The sequence below is a fragment of the Lissotriton vulgaris genome, chromosome 2_1 (assembly GCF_964263255.1).
Source record: "Lissotriton vulgaris chromosome 2_1, aLisVul1.2, whole genome shotgun sequence".
Classification (NCBI taxonomy): Eukaryota; Metazoa; Chordata; class Amphibia; order Caudata; family Salamandridae; genus Lissotriton; species Lissotriton vulgaris.
This window is the reverse complement of record NC_141687.1, coordinates 1,291,141,418-1,291,159,109: the sequence shown is the minus strand read 5'-3', so window position 1 is coordinate 1,291,159,109 and position 17,692 is coordinate 1,291,141,418. Positions and strand designations below refer to the sequence as shown.

The following is a 17,692-nucleotide window of genomic DNA, read 5'->3' as shown; positions in this document are numbered from 1 at the left end:
ATTAGGTCACTAAGAGGTTGGGATGGCGTGAGTGCCTGATGAAGGCTACTTCCCTGTGGGAGCCCGAAATCTTAGGTCATCTGAGCACCATCCCTGGGTTTGACAAGTGGGACTTGATCGGAATCTTCACGATCTGGGATATCTGTGTTCAGGGGAGGCTGGCATCGTTCCCTGAGCTCCAAGCTAAATATCACCTTGCTCCATCGGAGACATTCAGGTACCTACAGATTACTCACGCGGTGTCCTCAGCCCTGCCTCGGCACGGTACACTCCCTGATTCGTCCCCTCTGGAGGACCTCCTGTTGCTGGACCCCATGGACCGGAAGGCCATATTGCTCACCTACAAGAAATTGATCAACAATCGCCCTGACCCGATGTTTAAACTTGGGGTGGGAGAGGGATCTGGGGAATAAAGAGGATGACATGTGGCGGGACTCTTTAGCCTCACCCCGAGAAATAGCCATCCCTATGCGCCTGCTCCAACTCAAGACCTATAGAGACATATTTTGAAGCCAAACTCCTGTTCAGGCTGGGTAGACGTCCTGATCCCCCCTGCCTCCGACACTGCAATCAGGAGGGCACTTTTTTCCATATTCTATGGGACTGCCCACACATACAGACTACTGGGTGAAAATCGCCAGTCAACTTGGGAGAGCGGGAGGTAAATCCCTGGAGCAATCACCCCATTTGTGCCTACTTAACATATGGGGGTCGTCCGATCTCACGCAGGCTGAACAGACATGGGCCTCCATGGGTTTAATTATAGCAAAACGGAGTATTGGACAACATTGGGGGGTGGCCACGGTCCGCGCCTGGCTGACTGGGCAAAAGACATGGATATGGCAATGATAGCTGAAAAATCAGTATTCAAGAGTAGAGGCTGCCCCAAAAAATGGGATCAGAAGTGGGGGAAATGGAATAGATACAGAGGGGACATCTGTATCTCACCAACGGTGGAACTCAGGAGGGACAGACAGGTGCTAATGGCCCAGTTGACGGCGGAGGTGCTGGCTTCTCCCCCTTGGGGGGCATGTTCTGGGTTTCTCAGTCTCCCGCTCCCTCTTTGTTGGCATGCACCTGACTCTTAATTTGCCCTTTTATTGTTTCCAGGAAATGTATAATGATTATTCTTAGCATGGAACCCCCATTTTGCCAAGAGGTGAATGGCACTATGTGAAAAGCATGTTCACATTTCAATGGATATTTCTCACAGTGACTGTATATTGTATGTGCCGGTCTTTGGATGGTGTGAAAATAAAAATTGGTTAAAAAAAATGGTCTAACTGCTTGCAGTACTTTAATATTGACAAGTAAAAACTGTGTTTTTATTTTCTGTACAGAATATTGTTCTTTCTGGAGGTTCAACCATGTTCAGGGACTTTGGTCGCCGTTTGCAGCGAGATTTGAAGAGGACAGTAGATGCCAGATTGAAACTGAGTGAGGAGCTCAGCGGAGGCAAACTTAAGGTTGTTTTTTTATCTTCATAAACCCTGTTTATATTAAAACCCTAACCAAGTAAAATAACATCTTAGTCATCTGTTGATTTGAATTTTTCTTTTAGTTGCTGTAGGTGTTTTTGAACTAACCCCTTGTGAATATGCAATTCAAACAATTGGCATTTGAAGACTATCTGAAATTATAGTACATATTGAATATAAATCTATGCTGCTGTATATTAACATAGGATCTGCTAGGTATCCATAGATAACCATTTTGATATACTCATATTAGGTGATAGAAAATGTACATTATCAACAGTAAACTAAAATTGTGTTCCCAAATATACATACATGAATGAAAATGAATTGGACCATAATGTAATTTAGAACCATAATGTGTGTTTCTGGCATTCATTGAAATCTGTGCCATTGACCTAGTTGGTGTATTTTTAATGTGATAAAACATTTCAGATACTTTTCAGCATATCGATTTGGTATTCAAAAGTGGCGAAAACAGATTTAAGGTATATCTTAGACAATGATATCATTTAATTTTCCAACGCACGGTATTTCTAGCTACCATGTGTGTGCAGTATATAGTGTTTGTTCCCAAAGTGTAGTGTACTTCCTCTGCATCCCTAAAGTGTGGTAGCGTTTTAGTCTTGGTTATCTCCAGTTAGTGCCTAAATTATGATTTTCATGGTAGAGGATTTTCCACTTTTGGCTGTAATGGCAGTGTGTGCTTTCACGTCTTAGGTTTGATAAGGAAATTGTGACTTGGGAGATAGAAGTCATTACAGTGATCCGGTACCACTTTATAAGTGAAGTGATGACCACAACAGACACAGGCAGTCTGTAGCTTGAGTCTTCATTCCCCTTCTAGCTTGACAGCAAGAAAAAGAAAAATGTCAGCACATGCACTAGGCCGAGAACCTCTGGCTTAGCAGGCCTTCTCTAAATTGTCATTGGAGTGTGTTGGCTTTTTACTCCATTAATAGTCACTGACCCCTAGGGGCTGCAGCACTTATTGTGCCACCCTTAGGGGCCCTGACCTGTTATTCACACACTGCCTTTGCAGGCTGAGTGCCGAAGTACAGAACTAAACCGAGTCGACATGGCACACATCCCTGTGTGCCATGCCCACAGAACCCACTGCCCTGGCATACTTCAGTCACCCCTCTAGCTGGGTGCCCTATGCCAGTGTTGTGGGCACAGATGCAAGAGCCCTGTGCCCAAAGCCATTCCTGGGCACTGTAAGTGCAGTGATGCCATTAAGATTATATGGTGATGGGAGGTTGTCATTACGAACTCCACAGCACCATAATGGCTACACTGAAGACTGACCAGTTTGGTACCAAACTTCTCAGCACATTAAACCCACACTGATGCCAGTGTTGGATTTAATGTGAAATGCACCAGAGGACATCTTAGAGATGCCCCCTCAAAACCTAACCTACTATCCACGTCTGGTCTGAGTGGCTTCAGAGGCTGCCACACAGCAGACATGTTGGGTGGAGAGCCCCCGCTCTCCTGGGCCTCCAACAATGCACATCCTGGGCGAGGTGCTAGGTCTCCTCCCCCAAGATGGGCAGTGAGAAACTTCAAAGGCATGCCGCCTCAGTGAGCTTCTGCAGACCATTCGCTGTACTCCGCAACTGGCCCCCACCAGTTCTAACCCCCTCTCGGGAAGACTGGCGGGAAACTCTACGTCAGGAATGGGATGTGCCAACCCCACCCCTCAGGTGGGAGAGGCGAGGTGAAGCACGACCCCGGACTCCCGCAATCACGAAGATGGGGAGCCCTGCCCAATCACAGCTAGGCTCCTGCCCCCCCTCCCACAGGAGAGGAGCAGGCTAGGGGGTGTATCTTCCCCAGGACAGGGTCCTATTGGTCCCTGCCCTTGCCCTACCTGTAACACCCCTAAATTTAGTATTTAGGGGCACCCTGCTCCTTCTGTCCTCAAGATCCCGATAAGAAAAGAAGATTAAGAAGACCCGCCGTGCAGCTGCTCACAACAGGACGACACCCACTGACTTGCCCCAGCCCTACCGGCCTGTCGATCCTGGAACCTGCTCCTGCTTAATCCCGGCGACTCCTGCGGACTGCAACCTTGGGACACCCGGAGGACCTGCCTGCCTTGACTCTCTTAAAGCCTGGGACACCGATAAGCAGAGGCTCTGCTTCAACCACCAACCCCTGGTGCCAGCCAGGAAGCTCAAGACCTGCCTACTTTGCACCCGCTGAGCCCGGCCCGTGCCCGAGTGATCCAAGACCACAAGGACGTCCCCCCCGGCGACTGGGAATTGAAGTCCAATGCCTAAAGACCCTCCTCGACGAACCAGATGACGCCTGCAGCCTCAGAACCAGGGACCCCTCCAACCGCGATCAGCCGAGGGTAAGATTCCCCAACACTCAAAGACACCCCTGCACCCGGCGCCCTGCAGCTCCCTGTGCCTCCTTTTGGGGTTCCTACCTCTTCTCCAGGATCCCAACTTACCTCTCGAAGTGGTGGTCCCACCTGAAGAATCAACGTCCCCGAGACTGCAGCCTTTGTTCCCTTTTACCTTTCCCGTCGAATAACATTGAGCGCCAGACTGCTCAAAAGCACCCTGCACCCAGTCGCCCGAGTGCCTCTGACAGTGCAACCTGTGCCCTATCCTACTTCACCATTTGCCCTGAGCAAGTGACCAGGAGCCCACCTCCCACAGCCGCGTGGCTTGCTAGCCAGCAGCCACCAACCGGAGGCCCCCTGCCCCTCATTGGATAACATTGGGCCAAACTACCTCTGCACCCGGCTGCCCCTGTGCCGCGGAGGGTGAACCAACTGTACCTACCTGACCCTGCGGGCCCCCGGAGTCTATGCCCTGAACTCTAACTCCACCAGTCGAGTACTCACCTGGAAACCGGTAACTCACTCACCTGCCATTGGATAACATTGACTGGTTTGACTCGAAAAATCTTCAAAGTGTGAAGTTTTGAAAACTTAAAGTATTCCCGTAAAATCAACCGAAATCCGAATTCCGAAGTACTCACCTGTGATCAGGAGAGAAGCCAGTACTGCATCTTGTAGCGCAGTACTGACCTGCAAAAGTAATCCTAGCCGGGTTTACTAGTAACTTGAATTTTCTCCATACAAATCCATTGAGTGTTTTTCTGTGAAATTTCTTCTGTCTACTTTTGAAAACTTGAAATATTCTTTAAAAACATACCAAATACTGAAACTTAATTACCTACCTGTTTTAAGTTGAGACCCCAGTGCTGGACCTAGGAGCCCAGTACTGGATTACAAAAGTAACAAGATCGTAGTTCAACTGCAACCTGAATTTTCTCCCATTAGATAAAATTCAGATTTTCATTGAAAAGTTTCTTAGTATTAACTTTTGAAATAGCTTTATATTCCTTAAAAATCACTGCAATAACTAAAACGCTTTACTAAACTGTTTCCAGCTTAGAACCCAGGACTGCATCTAGGATCCAGTCCTGGAACTACCAGAGTAATCTACAAAGTAATCAGCTGTATTTATATAGAAAAACTCATTGAGCTCAATACTAAATTGTGTTTAGAATTGTTGCCTACTGCAACCCCTGTACCTATTGTGTTTACAAAGTTTATTGCCTTTCTGCAAAGTACTCATCTGAGACCTCTCATATTGAGAACAGTATATTTTGATACCTGTTGGTTCTAAAAATAAAGCAACTATATCTTTGATATAAAAACCATTGGCCTGGAGTTCAGTCTTTGAGTGTGTGAAACCTTTTGCTGACTGAGTGTGTACAACAAATGCTTTACACTGTCCTCTGGTACTGCCTTACTGCTCGACCAAGCTACCACTTTAGAGAGTAAGGTCACACCTGGCTTTAACCTCTGTTATACCTCTGGGGTTTGTGGACTCTATACACACTGTACCTTATCTTGGTCCAGTATATATAGAGCCACTTTCTCACAACCACACCAGTTTTTAGAAAAATAGCCAATATTTATCTTTGTCAAACGAGACCAAAACATTAGAAATCCAACATACAGTAATAAAAATATGAATATTCAAAAATAGACTTAAAAGACAGTTCCTTGAAGTTGATGGCATCCGTCTGGGTTTATCATGGAGTCATTGACCAATCCAACAGTCAGGCTGACTACGAGGTGGCGGGCCAGTGACAGTGTCTGGAAGACCCGCAAATAGTACCTTGGAAATGCAGGACGTTGTGGACCTTGCTGTGAGCTCTGAAGAGGCATCATCATTAGGCGTCTTGTGGAGGTCTGTGCAGGAGTTGTCACGCCACTGGAGTCACGCATGTGCTGATTGAACTCTGTGAGGTTGAAATCAGAAGCGCGGGCGGCAGTGGAGTCAGAGCTGCGATGCAGGACAATGCAACATGGGGTGGACGCAGTGCAAGCAGCAACGTCGCTTGACTATGCTGGAATCAATGGCGCCGATGTCGGTGGACCAGAGCTGTGGTGTGGGACAGAGCGATGCTTCATGTACTGCATAAGCTGTATCCACAGGCCACGGTGCAGGCATCGTCGTCTGTCAGCGTGGAGCGTCGTCATCGATGAGAGGTGCAGTGCCCACAGGTCACGGTACAAGCAGTGGCTTGAGTTAGTTGGTGAGGCCAGGGTTGCTTTGTGAAGTGGAGCGTTGCTGTGGGCATGCTTTCAAGTTCACAGAATCGGCAGCTGTGACGTAGATGGCATTGTAGTTGTTTTTCTTCTGTTGCAGCACAAAACACACAGTTCCCAGTGCTGTTTGCAGATCAATCTGAAGTCTTTAATGTTCCTGAGACTTCCAACAGGAGGCAAGGGCTACTTCAAGTCCTTGGATAACCTCAGGAAATAAGTTGTAGAAAGTTCAGTGCAGTCATTTCACTGCCCATGACAGAAGCAGCCACTGCAGGCCAACGCAGCAAAGCACACAGCAAAGTGGTAGTTCCTCTGAACAGCTTATTCAGCTCTTCTTTTTTCCCTTTGAAGTCTTTGTTCAGAAAGTCTCTTACTCAGAAAAAACAGTTCTATCCTCCCTGGTCCAGCAACACTACAGGTGGTGGAGATAGCATTGTACAGGGCAGCAACAGCCTATTTCAGGTGCTAGCAACAACTCCTCCCACCACTCTAGCCCTTGATGGCTCCTCACCATATCCAGGGCACACTTCAGCTCCCTTTGTGGGAGTATCTGGAGTGAATGCACAAACCTGCCCAATTCAATCTAAAACCAGACTTTGATTCCACAGGCAGGCAGAGGCACAGGATGGCTAAGCAAGAAAATGTTTAAGGAAATCAAAGGGGGGAGGAAGAGGTGGTGCTATGTGGCACCGAGGTGGACACGTCCTCCTCTTGCAAAAGTACCTGTAATCAAAAAGGTCCACCTCAAACAAGGAGGTTAGTGCGTATCCTGATGACCTTGGAATACACACATGTGGTTAAAATACCCCTCACACGCCAAAAGGGCCCTTGGTGTCATGCTTCATCATCGGGGTTTTCCCGCCCGGCTGCCGGACGGGGCAGTGCTGCGACAAGCGACTACGCTGGAGCACCTTTATAAATTGTGGGTGCTATGTGAGTGAATGGAGTGAGTGTCAGTGGGGTCAGGGGTGATAGACAGGTGATGTTAAAAAATACCTGGCCTAGTGATACAAAAAACTATTTAATAAGCACTGGCTGGTATTGTTAAAAAGGTGGTGTCGGAAAGAGTAAGCGGGTTTATGAGCTTACTTTCCTATGTGGGTCGACATGTTTCGGGGCGACATACCCCTTCGTCAGGACCGGGGTGAAAGATCGAAGGGTATAATAGGGGTCCAATCAACCCCCAGCCTCGTTGGGCTTCCTCCTCCGTCCGTGGCCTCATTTACCACGGAGGCCACGGACGGAGGAGGAAGCACAACGAGGCTGGGGGTTGATTGGACCCCTATTATACCCTTCGATCTAGCACTGGCCCATGAGGCACTGTTCCTCATCATAATGAGCATACTACATGAGTATCTTACTACATAGTTAGGGATGTGTATCTAGAAATATAAAATATATATACATACACATTGATCCCTTTTTTCACCTTTTTGTATTTAAGACCCACTGTGGCGACACACTAGTGAGTGACAGGGGGATTTTGTATCACTAGGCCAGGTATTTTTTTAACATCACCTGTCTATCACCCCTGACCCCACTGACACTCACTCCATTCACTCACATAGCACCCACAATTTATAAAGGTGCTCCAGTGTAGTCGCTTGTCGCAGCACTGCTCCGTCCGGCAGCCGGGCGGGAAGACCCCGATGATGAAGCATGACACCAAGGGCCCTTTTGGTGTGTGAGGGGTATTTTAACCACATGTGTGTATTCCAAGGTCATCAGGATACGCACTAACCTCCTTGTTTGAGGTGGACCTTTTTGATTACAGGTACTTAAGCAAGAAAATGCCCACTTCATAAAAGTTGCATTTTCAAACACACAATTTAAAAACCAACTAGCACAAAAGATGTCATTTTGCGTTCTGAATTTAGGGAATCTAAACTCCAAATCTCTATCACTTCATATGAAAAGTTACACCTGTAACATGTTACAATGCAGCCCCAAAGATAGTCTATGGAAGAGATAGCCTTTCAATAGTGAAAAACGAATTGCACAGTATTTCACTATCAGGACATGTAAAACACACCACTGCATGTACTACCATTCCCATACTCTGCACCCTGCCCGGGGGGGGTCCCTAGGGCCTACTTTAGTGGTGACTTGCATGTAAGAAAAATGAAAGTTAGGGCCTGGCAAATGGGTGCACTTGCCGGGTTGACATGACAGTTAAAAACTGTGCGTGCAAACACTGCAGTGGCAGGTTTGAGACCCATTTGAAAGGCTACTAGTGTGGGTAGCAGAACCAGTGCTGCAGGCCCACTAGTAGCAATTGATTTACAGGTCCTGGGCACACTCAGTGCACTTTACTAGGGAAGTATCAGTAAATCAAATATGCCAATCATGGACAACCAATCATAACACAATTTACAGTGGGAGCACCTGCAGTTTAGCACTGAATATCAGTGAAAAAGTGCTCAGAGACACTAAACCTGCACAAACGAAGTCCAGCATACCATCGAAAACAGGAGGTCGGAAAGCATTAAGACCGGGGAAATATGCCAAAAGATGCCAGGTCTAACAGTCACGTAGACAGTTTTGCATTATCAGAAGTGAGACTGCAGGTGGTCCCAGCTAACCATGTGTTTCAGCTTAAAGGATGTGGTATGAGCTTAAGTCTGGATACACCACAAAGTTATTACCGTTAGTCACAATTTCATTGTTTAGCCAGAGCTACGAGTTTGGTAAAAATGGGATTAACCTGAAAACCGTGAAACAAACACATAGTGTAGCACTATACAGTTCTTGCATGGAAATAGCTAGGAGCTAGTACGATATGTATAATGTTCACATGAACGTCAGTAGTGATTATTAACAGATTGTGACTACTGTTCTATAAAATGTAGGATCATAATCCACTTGCCACATCTCCCTTTTTTTTCTTAAGGCACAAACCTTTCATTTTATTCTTAGTCGTGTTGATCTAGCAGAGTTGCACAGTGCTAACCTAAAAACGAGTGAAATAGTAGCCCCCTTTTCATAGGAGAATGGAAGGAAGATATGTTTTACTCTTCTGGTTTAGAGTTATTGTTTGACAATTTCTTAAAATATGTACATCTTAAGATCTTGGAGTTATACCAACCGTATCAATGTGGGGATCAATTGGGGATGAGAGCGAGTTGGAATGTGAAGGAGGTCAAAGGACCAGCCACGGTGATAAAGGGTTCCAGGTGGCTGACTGACTTGTACAGAATAATGGGGTGTGAACTTAAACATAAAGTCCCACACTTGTACCACTTGAGTCTTTCTAATTGTCTCTTGATTTGGCTGTTGTGTAGCCCAACAGTGTGCTGAAAAGCATCATAACTCTGGGGTCAGAGCATACAGAAACTGGGATAAATTTAGGGCCCCTTGTTCACATTTCAGTGTACCTCCAGAGTTGTGCCTCCAGGGTTAATAATTCCTATCTCTACAGTTTATGATGAGTGAATCTTTTGTCCTTTTCGCAGAATGCACTATAGTGGCCCTTGTTTAGGTGCCACCATCCAAAGTTGGCTGTTCATTTTTCCAATCTACAGGGTATTAAATGACACACTGCAGCTCTTCAGACTAGCAGAGAGGAATATGCATACATTTTATTTATGCAGATTGACCATTTGTTATGTAGGTATGTCTGACTACAGGAAAATTATATGTTCTAGCCCTATGTGGCTGTAGATGCGCATGCTAAGCGTAAGTCTGCCATCTAGTGTTGGGCTTGGATTTATTTATTTATTTATTCAAAGTTTTATATAGCGCGAACAAGATCTTTGCAGATATCAGAGCGCTTTACAGAACCAAGGGGTAGGGGCAAGAGGGTGATTAAACAAACTATTGGGTACAATATAGAAGTTGGTAGTAAGTGAGTAGCAGGATAGGTTAGCGATCATGTCGAGACATAATACCAATAAGCAATCATGTGAAAATATAATAACAATAAACAATCAGGTAACCAATAATACAGAAACTGTGCATAGTCTTTGATCCAACAAAAATTGAGTTCAGGTGAACTTAGCCATAAGGATGGCTTTTACCTCTTTCTTAAAAAATGCAGTGGAGGAGATAAGCCTGGTTTCAGGAGGGAGTGCATTCCAGATCCTGGGTGCCATTCCTGAGAAGGAGCGTTTGTATGTTTTTTCCTTCCGGAATCTTCACGGTTTCAGGAGGAGATTTTTTGTGCTTCTATTCGATCTCGAGCCTCCTGAAATAGTCAGCTTTTGAGTGAGGTAGTTGGGTGACTTGTGGTGTACGGCCAAGTGTGTCATACAGGCAATTTTCAGCTGTATTCTGGCTTCAAAAGGCAGCCAGTTCAGGGATTTTAAGTCGGGGGATATATGCAAATGTTTTCTTGAATCAGTGATAAGTCTCGCGGCAGCGTTCAAGGAGGCTCTTAGGGGTGCAGTTGTTGATCGGGGGAGTCCGCTGAGAGCCACAATTCCGTAGTCTATGCGAGGGATGACTAGGGCTTGTACAGCAGTTTGGGAGTCCTTAGCTGGGAAGAAGGGTTTAAGTTTCCTCAAAGTGTTGATTTGGAAATTAGCTCCTTTGGTTGCTTTGCTAATGTGCTGCTGCATGTTGAGATTGGCGTCAAGTGTGGTGCCTAAGGATTTCGCGGAGTCCACGATGGTGGGTTGGACATTGAGTGCAGTTTAGTGATTGAGCCAGGTTTGGGTGATGGCGATTTTCGCAGGAGGTGAGATCAGGAGGAACTCAGTTTTCAGAGCATTTAGTTTGAGGTGATTATCGGCCAACCATGATTAGGTGTTTCTGAGTGTGGAGTTCAGAAGTTTGATATCTTCCGGGGATTGTAGCTTGAGGTGAAGTTGAGTGTCATCGGCGTACATATGGAAGTGTACATTAGATGCTTGAAGCAAGGTGGTGAGCGGTTCCATGACTAGGTTGAACAATGTGGGGGATAGGGAAGATCCTTGTGGGACGCCTAAAGTTACAGGCACAGATGAGGACAACTTGTTGTTGATCTTGAACTTCTGAGCCCGGTTACGTAGGAAGGAAGTGAACCATTTGTAAGTTTGTGTTCAAAGAAGTTTTTCGAGTCACAAGGCTCTGTGACTCCTCCTTTTGGTGATACTGTGCATGGGCATCGATTCAATGCTAGGTTTTTTCTTTTTGCTGACTGGTTCGGATGTACTTTTCTTGATTGTGTAGTCACTTCTGCGTTCTGAGCACAAGAACAATTTTGCATGTCAGGTCCTTGGACTCTTATCGACGGCCTATGGGGCCACACCTGGCTGGGCTCTTTTTGACATCAAACAACTCTAACAGAAAAATGAGCTGCTGATGGAATGCACTCTGTTCCGCTTCTGTCTGAAGTGCCATTTGAACTATCCTTACACCGATCAAACCTCAGTCTGTAACGTATGCCTCTCGCCTGACCCGTTGGAAGATACCCGTTAGTCCTGCAGGTCATTCCAGTCTAAAAAAACTTCTTGGGACTGATGTGCGCGGTGCTAAGAAATTAAGCATAGACACTGACAGCACACCAAACATCTTTGGCCAGCCCGATGAGGAAGAAGCAGCAGTCTCTGCAGCCGAGCAGGACTCCGCCTTCATCCACTAATCTCAATCCTACTCAGACACAGAACAATATCCAGCCAGCCTAGGGTCTTCCAAAAAAGCGTCTGACCATGAGTACACCTACCCCTGAGTCAAAGCCCCAAAAAATCTGCTCCGACCGATAAAACTGCTCACAAGCTGTCACTGCACAAAGGCATGGTGCGCACTGACACACTTATTTGGATGCCCACCCTCTGGCTTTATGCCAAAACATCGGCCTACAGTAGGGACCTTTACCTCCAGAAAACCATACCAGTCAATTGTCTTTCTAAGAGGCTATTGCCACTCCTATTTAGCCTATCAAGAAGAAGAAAAAGGACATGAGCCCTTTACATGTTCCTTTCCCTACCTTTCCAACTCTTTATCACCCCCCCCCCCTTTCAATCCGCCACCTGCTTCACCACAAGAGTCTGATAAAAGGAAACATTTCACCTCATCACCCACTTTCAGGGATCAGGATGACCTGGGAGAGGATACACATCCTAGGGATCCATGGGACACCTTTGACCTAGACCAACAAGGGGATACAGGCCCAGACCTCTACCACACAGCCAATCCCCACCAGATGATGTTTTATCATAATGACTTAATACCCAGGGCTGCAGCATACTACCAAGTACCCTTAAAGACCGTATCGATGATGACTTCCTCTTAGAGACCCGCACTACTGTACAATGAGGGTCCCAAAACTTACCAATACTTAAAGGAGTGCTCAGTCACGCTGATGACCTCTTTAAAGATCCAGTAAGAGGACAAATAATCACTCAACAAGAGTTGACAAAAAATGCAAGGCAGCACCATCTGACCCAATTTACATTAGAGAGCAGTTTACAGCCCGACTTGTTGGTAGTAGCCACAGTCTACAGTCAGGGCAGTCATGTACCTTTTGGGAATGATGCCATCCTGCATCACAATAGTCCCACCTGCCCGTCTACATATGAGACTGCTGCGAGAAGGCCTCTCACGTCAAGGGATTCAGTCACAGGGTCAATTACACAATAGTATTGCTAGACAGCCGCACACATCACACTCTGCAGTGGTGGAACTCAAAAAAACCTCTCCAATAGGCAGCCATTTCTGCAACCAGTTCCCCTTGCCATTCTCACAGGGGATACTTTCCTGACTGCTTGGGGGGGAGGCTCACCTTTAAGATCTTACGATTCAGGGTGTATGGAATCCCAAACACCAGGGTCTCCATATCAATTACCTATTGCTTCAAGCTGTTCGCCTAGGATTGAAAGCGTTCCTAGCTCTCCGAATAGACAGGGTTGTTGTCCTGATCCGGATGGGCATGACAACCATATACAATCTTCGTAACCGGGGTGAACTCACACCTTACAATTGCTCTTAGCCAAGACCATCGGCGCTTAGCATAACATCACACCATTTGTCTCCTAACAGAACATGTACCAGGGACAAGCAAAACCTTCTCAGACCTCCTCAGCTGGATGAAGCAACAAGTCCATGAATGGGAACTCCACCCAAAGACCACCTACCATACTTTCACAAGTGGGGGTTTCCACAAATAGATTGCGACTGCAGAAAACACAAAATGCCCAATTTCATGTCCAGGTTCCCACACCAGCTATCCAAGGGCAATGCTCTATGGATAAACTGGTCAGCTCCATCGAATAAGTAAGAGTATTTTTAGTTGCTAGAGGAGAAAAAAAGGTACCAACTACATTAAACAATTCTTTAGGAGAATTATCTGCCTCAGAAATAGAAAATAAAGGCTTTACAAACCATATGAATTGCTCCATGGTATTTCTTGAGAACAGACTGAAATACCATGGAGCAATTCATATGGCTCCTCTGGCAACTAAAAATACTCTTACTCATTCAATGGAGCTTTGTGAAGGCCACCCGGATTTCTTTCATAAAATTCAAGCGATTTATGATCTTTTTCTGGAGCCTTACTCTACCCCTCACCCCACCCCTTATCTGCCCCCTTTAAGTCCTGTTTTGCTCCCATCTCTCTTGAAGAATCGTTTTGCCACTTTGTCAAATGTAAGCCAGGATCCCTACTCGACCCTTGCCCCCACCATTCTTAAAACCGCTGTCAGTGGTTAGTCCCATTGTGAATAGCCTTCTTAATGAATCTATTGCTCAGATGGTGTTTTCTTCTGGAGCCAATTTTACTCCCCCCTATGTAAGAAAGCCCTCTTTTTCCCACTATGGCAAAGCGGGTGGAAAAAAATGTTAATAGACAGCTTGCAATCTTTTTGGAGGAAAACTGTATCAGGTTTTTGTCATTATAGAACTAAGACTGCTCTTCTTGAGGTCTCTGAGTTTATCAAATTTAATCTTGACCAAAACTCCTCAGTTATGGTAATGCTTTGGCATCTTTCTGCTGCACTTGATACAGGCTCATGCTATTCTGCTTCCGAAGCTGGAAGGTATTGGCATTACTGATCACGCCCTGTCCTGGTTTAAATCTTTCATCCGCAACCGTATGCAGGCAGTTTTTCGCCCTCCTTTTACCTCTTCAGCAGAACCTCTGGACTGCGGAGTCCCTCAGGGTTAGGCTCTTAGCCCTACCTTTTTTAATATATACATGTCACCCTTGACCAATATTGTTTAGTCTTTTGGAGTTAGAGTAGTTTCCTGTGCGGACTACACACAACTTTTCCTGGCTTTTCATGAAAATGTTTCTTCAGTTTAAGTCTTGTCTTTGATTTGTATTGGACTGGATGAATTATCTGAGATTCTTTTCTTTGGTACGAAATCTATTCCGGACTCTAGCCTATGGTGGCCATCAGAGATGGGAACTTCCCCCTGTCCTCCCCCAGTGGTAAGGAATCTAGGGGGTCAAATGTGATGCTGAGCTCACCTTTGAACCTCCAATTAAAGCATTGTCCAGTTCTTGTTTTAGATCCTGAGGTCCTTGAGACTGATGCCTCATTTTATTCCCATGGAACAGCAAAAAACTTTCGTACATGCCTCCAAACTGGACTATTCTAACAGACGGTACCTCAGGCTTCCTACTTTTCTTAATCAGCGTATTCAGACTATTCAAAACGCTGCTGCCTGTCTGATCCTTAAAATCCCACCCTGGGGTTCGATATCAAGTCATGTGTGACTGCTTCATTGACTACTGATCAACAGAAGGAATCAGTTCAAGGCCCTCATTTTTGCCTTTGGAATTTTCAACTAAAGGGGCCTCTTTATCTTGGGCGTCGGTTTGTTGTCTTTTCAGGCTCGCTTTATTAAGTTTAGAAAATGTGGATGTTCTTTTGCCTACTTGACGGAAAGACTGTACCTTACCTCTGGCCTTGAGAAGCTGCCCTTCTGAAATGGTTTTCAGAAAAGGTCTTAAAACGCTTGTCTTTGATTCAGCTCTAACCATCTCCTAACTCTGTTCTCATTCAGACTGTGACAATCCTTTTTGTTAGCGCCGGGACACCTTTTTAGGTAGCGGAGCGCTTTAGAAATGCATTGTATTGTATTCATCTAAAGGCTATCAGTAAGGTAGCAACTTGGATAGTGCCATACTCATTGGCCATCCATTATTGACTTGAAAGAAATATAAGACACAAAGGTAAGACTGGCAGTTTTGAACTCCTTTCCCAATGCTTTCACCTAAAAGCAGTCTTTGAAAAGGATGTGAATATATAAAGACCCAGGCTACAAAAAAAGAAAAAGGTAGCTTATGTGTAACACTTTTAAAGCTTGAAAATATTTTACATAATGAGAAACACTGTGCCGCTCGCAGCCATGAAACCTTGATACCTTGCTGCCATTTCCTTTGCGTGGAGAAAACTTTCAAAAGGGAACCTTTGCTGCAATTCATGCCGACTTGGGGCTAATATCAGCACAAACTTTGTCATCGGATAGAGGAGTGGGACTGCGAGGACCAGCAGTCTGTGCACGTTGACATCTAGAGCACCTGGGTTCTCTTCCCGCCCCCTTGACTTGTCCTTCTTAACGGCTTGCTGCCCCCGCTCCGCGGGAGCCGCTCGCAGCCGTGAAACCTTGATACTTTGCTGCCATTTCCTTTGCGTGGAGAAAACTTTCAAAAGGGAACCTTTGCTGCAATTCATGCCGACTTGGGGCTAATATCAGCACAAACTGTCATCGGATAGAGTAGTGGGACTGCGAGGACCAGCAGTCTGTGCGCATTGACATCTAGCGCACCTGGGTTCTCTTCCCGCCCACTTGACTTCTATATAACATTGAATACTCCCGCGGGACGCGCGTGGGCGGACGCCGGGCTAAGCCCGGGCAAAGGGCGGGCCGTCTTTGGCTGTCCGGGGCTGGCCAAGGCTGGGCTGGACTACCCCATTAACGTCCCTGGAGACACTTATTTTGAAGTAAGGGCTACCTATTTTCAAAGACTGTTCCTCCCTAATAACCGTTTAGAAATACGTGATTAATTTTATGATTACCAACTAGGTGTTTGGCTGTTGTAATAATCTTAGTAAGGAATCGTGTCCAGACGAAGTAGTTTAGCCAGGCCTACCTTGGGGGGGGCGGGGGGGCTCTGTGAAGGGGATACTAGACGCATTTATCACCAGGGCTGCCTCGGTACTGGAAAAAGAAATATTACCAACAGAGAAACGCATGTCCCTAAAGCTAATAAATAAAAAACGCTCTTCCTTGGGGGCTATAAATCATGCGGTTTCTCCAAACAGACAGCATCTATAGATGACCATATCCCATAATCATGATTCCCAAACTACAGGCGACCTGTCTCAGTCGCCGCGTTTGGAAATATCAACGCATGACACAAATGACACCGAATCTTTACTGGATACCCTTTTAAATATATCGCCAGACCTGGTAATCATATCACCGGAAGATCCCCCTACCGCAAATAATGCAACAAGCAAATTGACTACAATTACAGCCCCACCATCAAAAAAGAGGAAGATGGTGAGAAACTATCAGAGTGGAAAAAACAAGAAACAGGAATTTGCAAACTGAGCGGAACCGAGTAGTACTCGGACAACTACCGCAAAAAATATTGCAACACAGCAGCTTTCAACATTACTAGTAAACTAACTCTTACCTAGCATGGAAAAGCTGGTTAAATCTTTAATTCTCCCTCTATTAGAAAGGGTTAAGAGGATAGGGGAACAATTAGGTTCCATCGAACAGGAGGTGCTAAATAATTCCCTATCGCTCAGTAAGCCAAGTCCTCCCTGTCCTGTAGTCCCCACAAAAGACAATAAAATAGGAGAGAAGCCACTACCCAAACCCCTTAAAAATGTCCAAACTCCCTCCCTAAAACAGAATAAGACTGCCCTAAAAGTCGTACCAAAACAAGGCATGCAAATGGGGACAAAACAGAATCAGGAAATAAACCGGAACTTTCCCAAAAGACGGTTAACGGGCCCACTACCCTACAAAATAACAGATTAATCCATAGAAGAGTAGATTTGCCACCGGAATCCGCTCCCTTTGTTGTTGTTATGCGGGAGTCCCTGTTCTTCCCGTAGGAGTAAAGAAGAATCATAGAGCCCAAAAAAAGACAGTATTATATTGGCTGTGCAACAACAGACCTTTGCCGCCCCATGTAAATGGTGAAATTCTAAACGTAAGACGCGTGAGCTTGGTCGGAACACGGCCCACGGCCCAAAGACAGAGAGGGTGACACTATTATCAATTTTAGAGACCATAGAGCAGTAAGGCACATTTTGTGATGGGTACGAGGTAAGAGGTAGTGAAGAAATCTCCACTCATTATCTCAATTACTTTTATCCGCAGAAGCTGGCCCAACACCCCAAAGGTTTTTCTTTTGGAAACCAGATCGTAAATAGGCATCCCACAGAATACTACGGTAGCAATCGCGCAACTTTTAACTACCCACAAATATTTCCTTTAAATCAGGGGTTTAATAACCTCCACACAGAACATCTTGGCTTTAATATACCAACCTTCAATCACTTTTCGATGCTGTTTGGGCTCGAAGATGTTGATTGACTTCAGCCTGTTGTCTCTGAGAAATTTACCGTCTTGGCCAACACTGAAATCTTGAGTGTAGGAGGTTCAGACATCCAGGTCATTGGGGACAAACCACCTTTAATCCAACCCATCCAGGAGGTAGAAAGTAGGGTACATCAAGAAATAATTGGAAACC

General features: G+C 45.7%; 1 protein-coding gene across 1 annotated transcript in view; it reads left to right on the top strand.

Annotated features, from left to right (window-relative positions):
• The window catches only part of ACTR3 (actin related protein 3), a 478,950-nt gene that overhangs the window by 363,141 nt on the left and 98,117 nt on the right, over positions 1 to 17,692 (top strand). Inside the window, exon 10 of the mRNA XM_086957055.1 lies at positions 1,341 to 1,466. Within this exon, the coding sequence (XP_086813181.1) occupies positions 1,341 to 1,466 (126 nt within the window). The remainder of the gene's footprint in view (positions 1 to 1,340; positions 1,467 to 17,692) is intronic.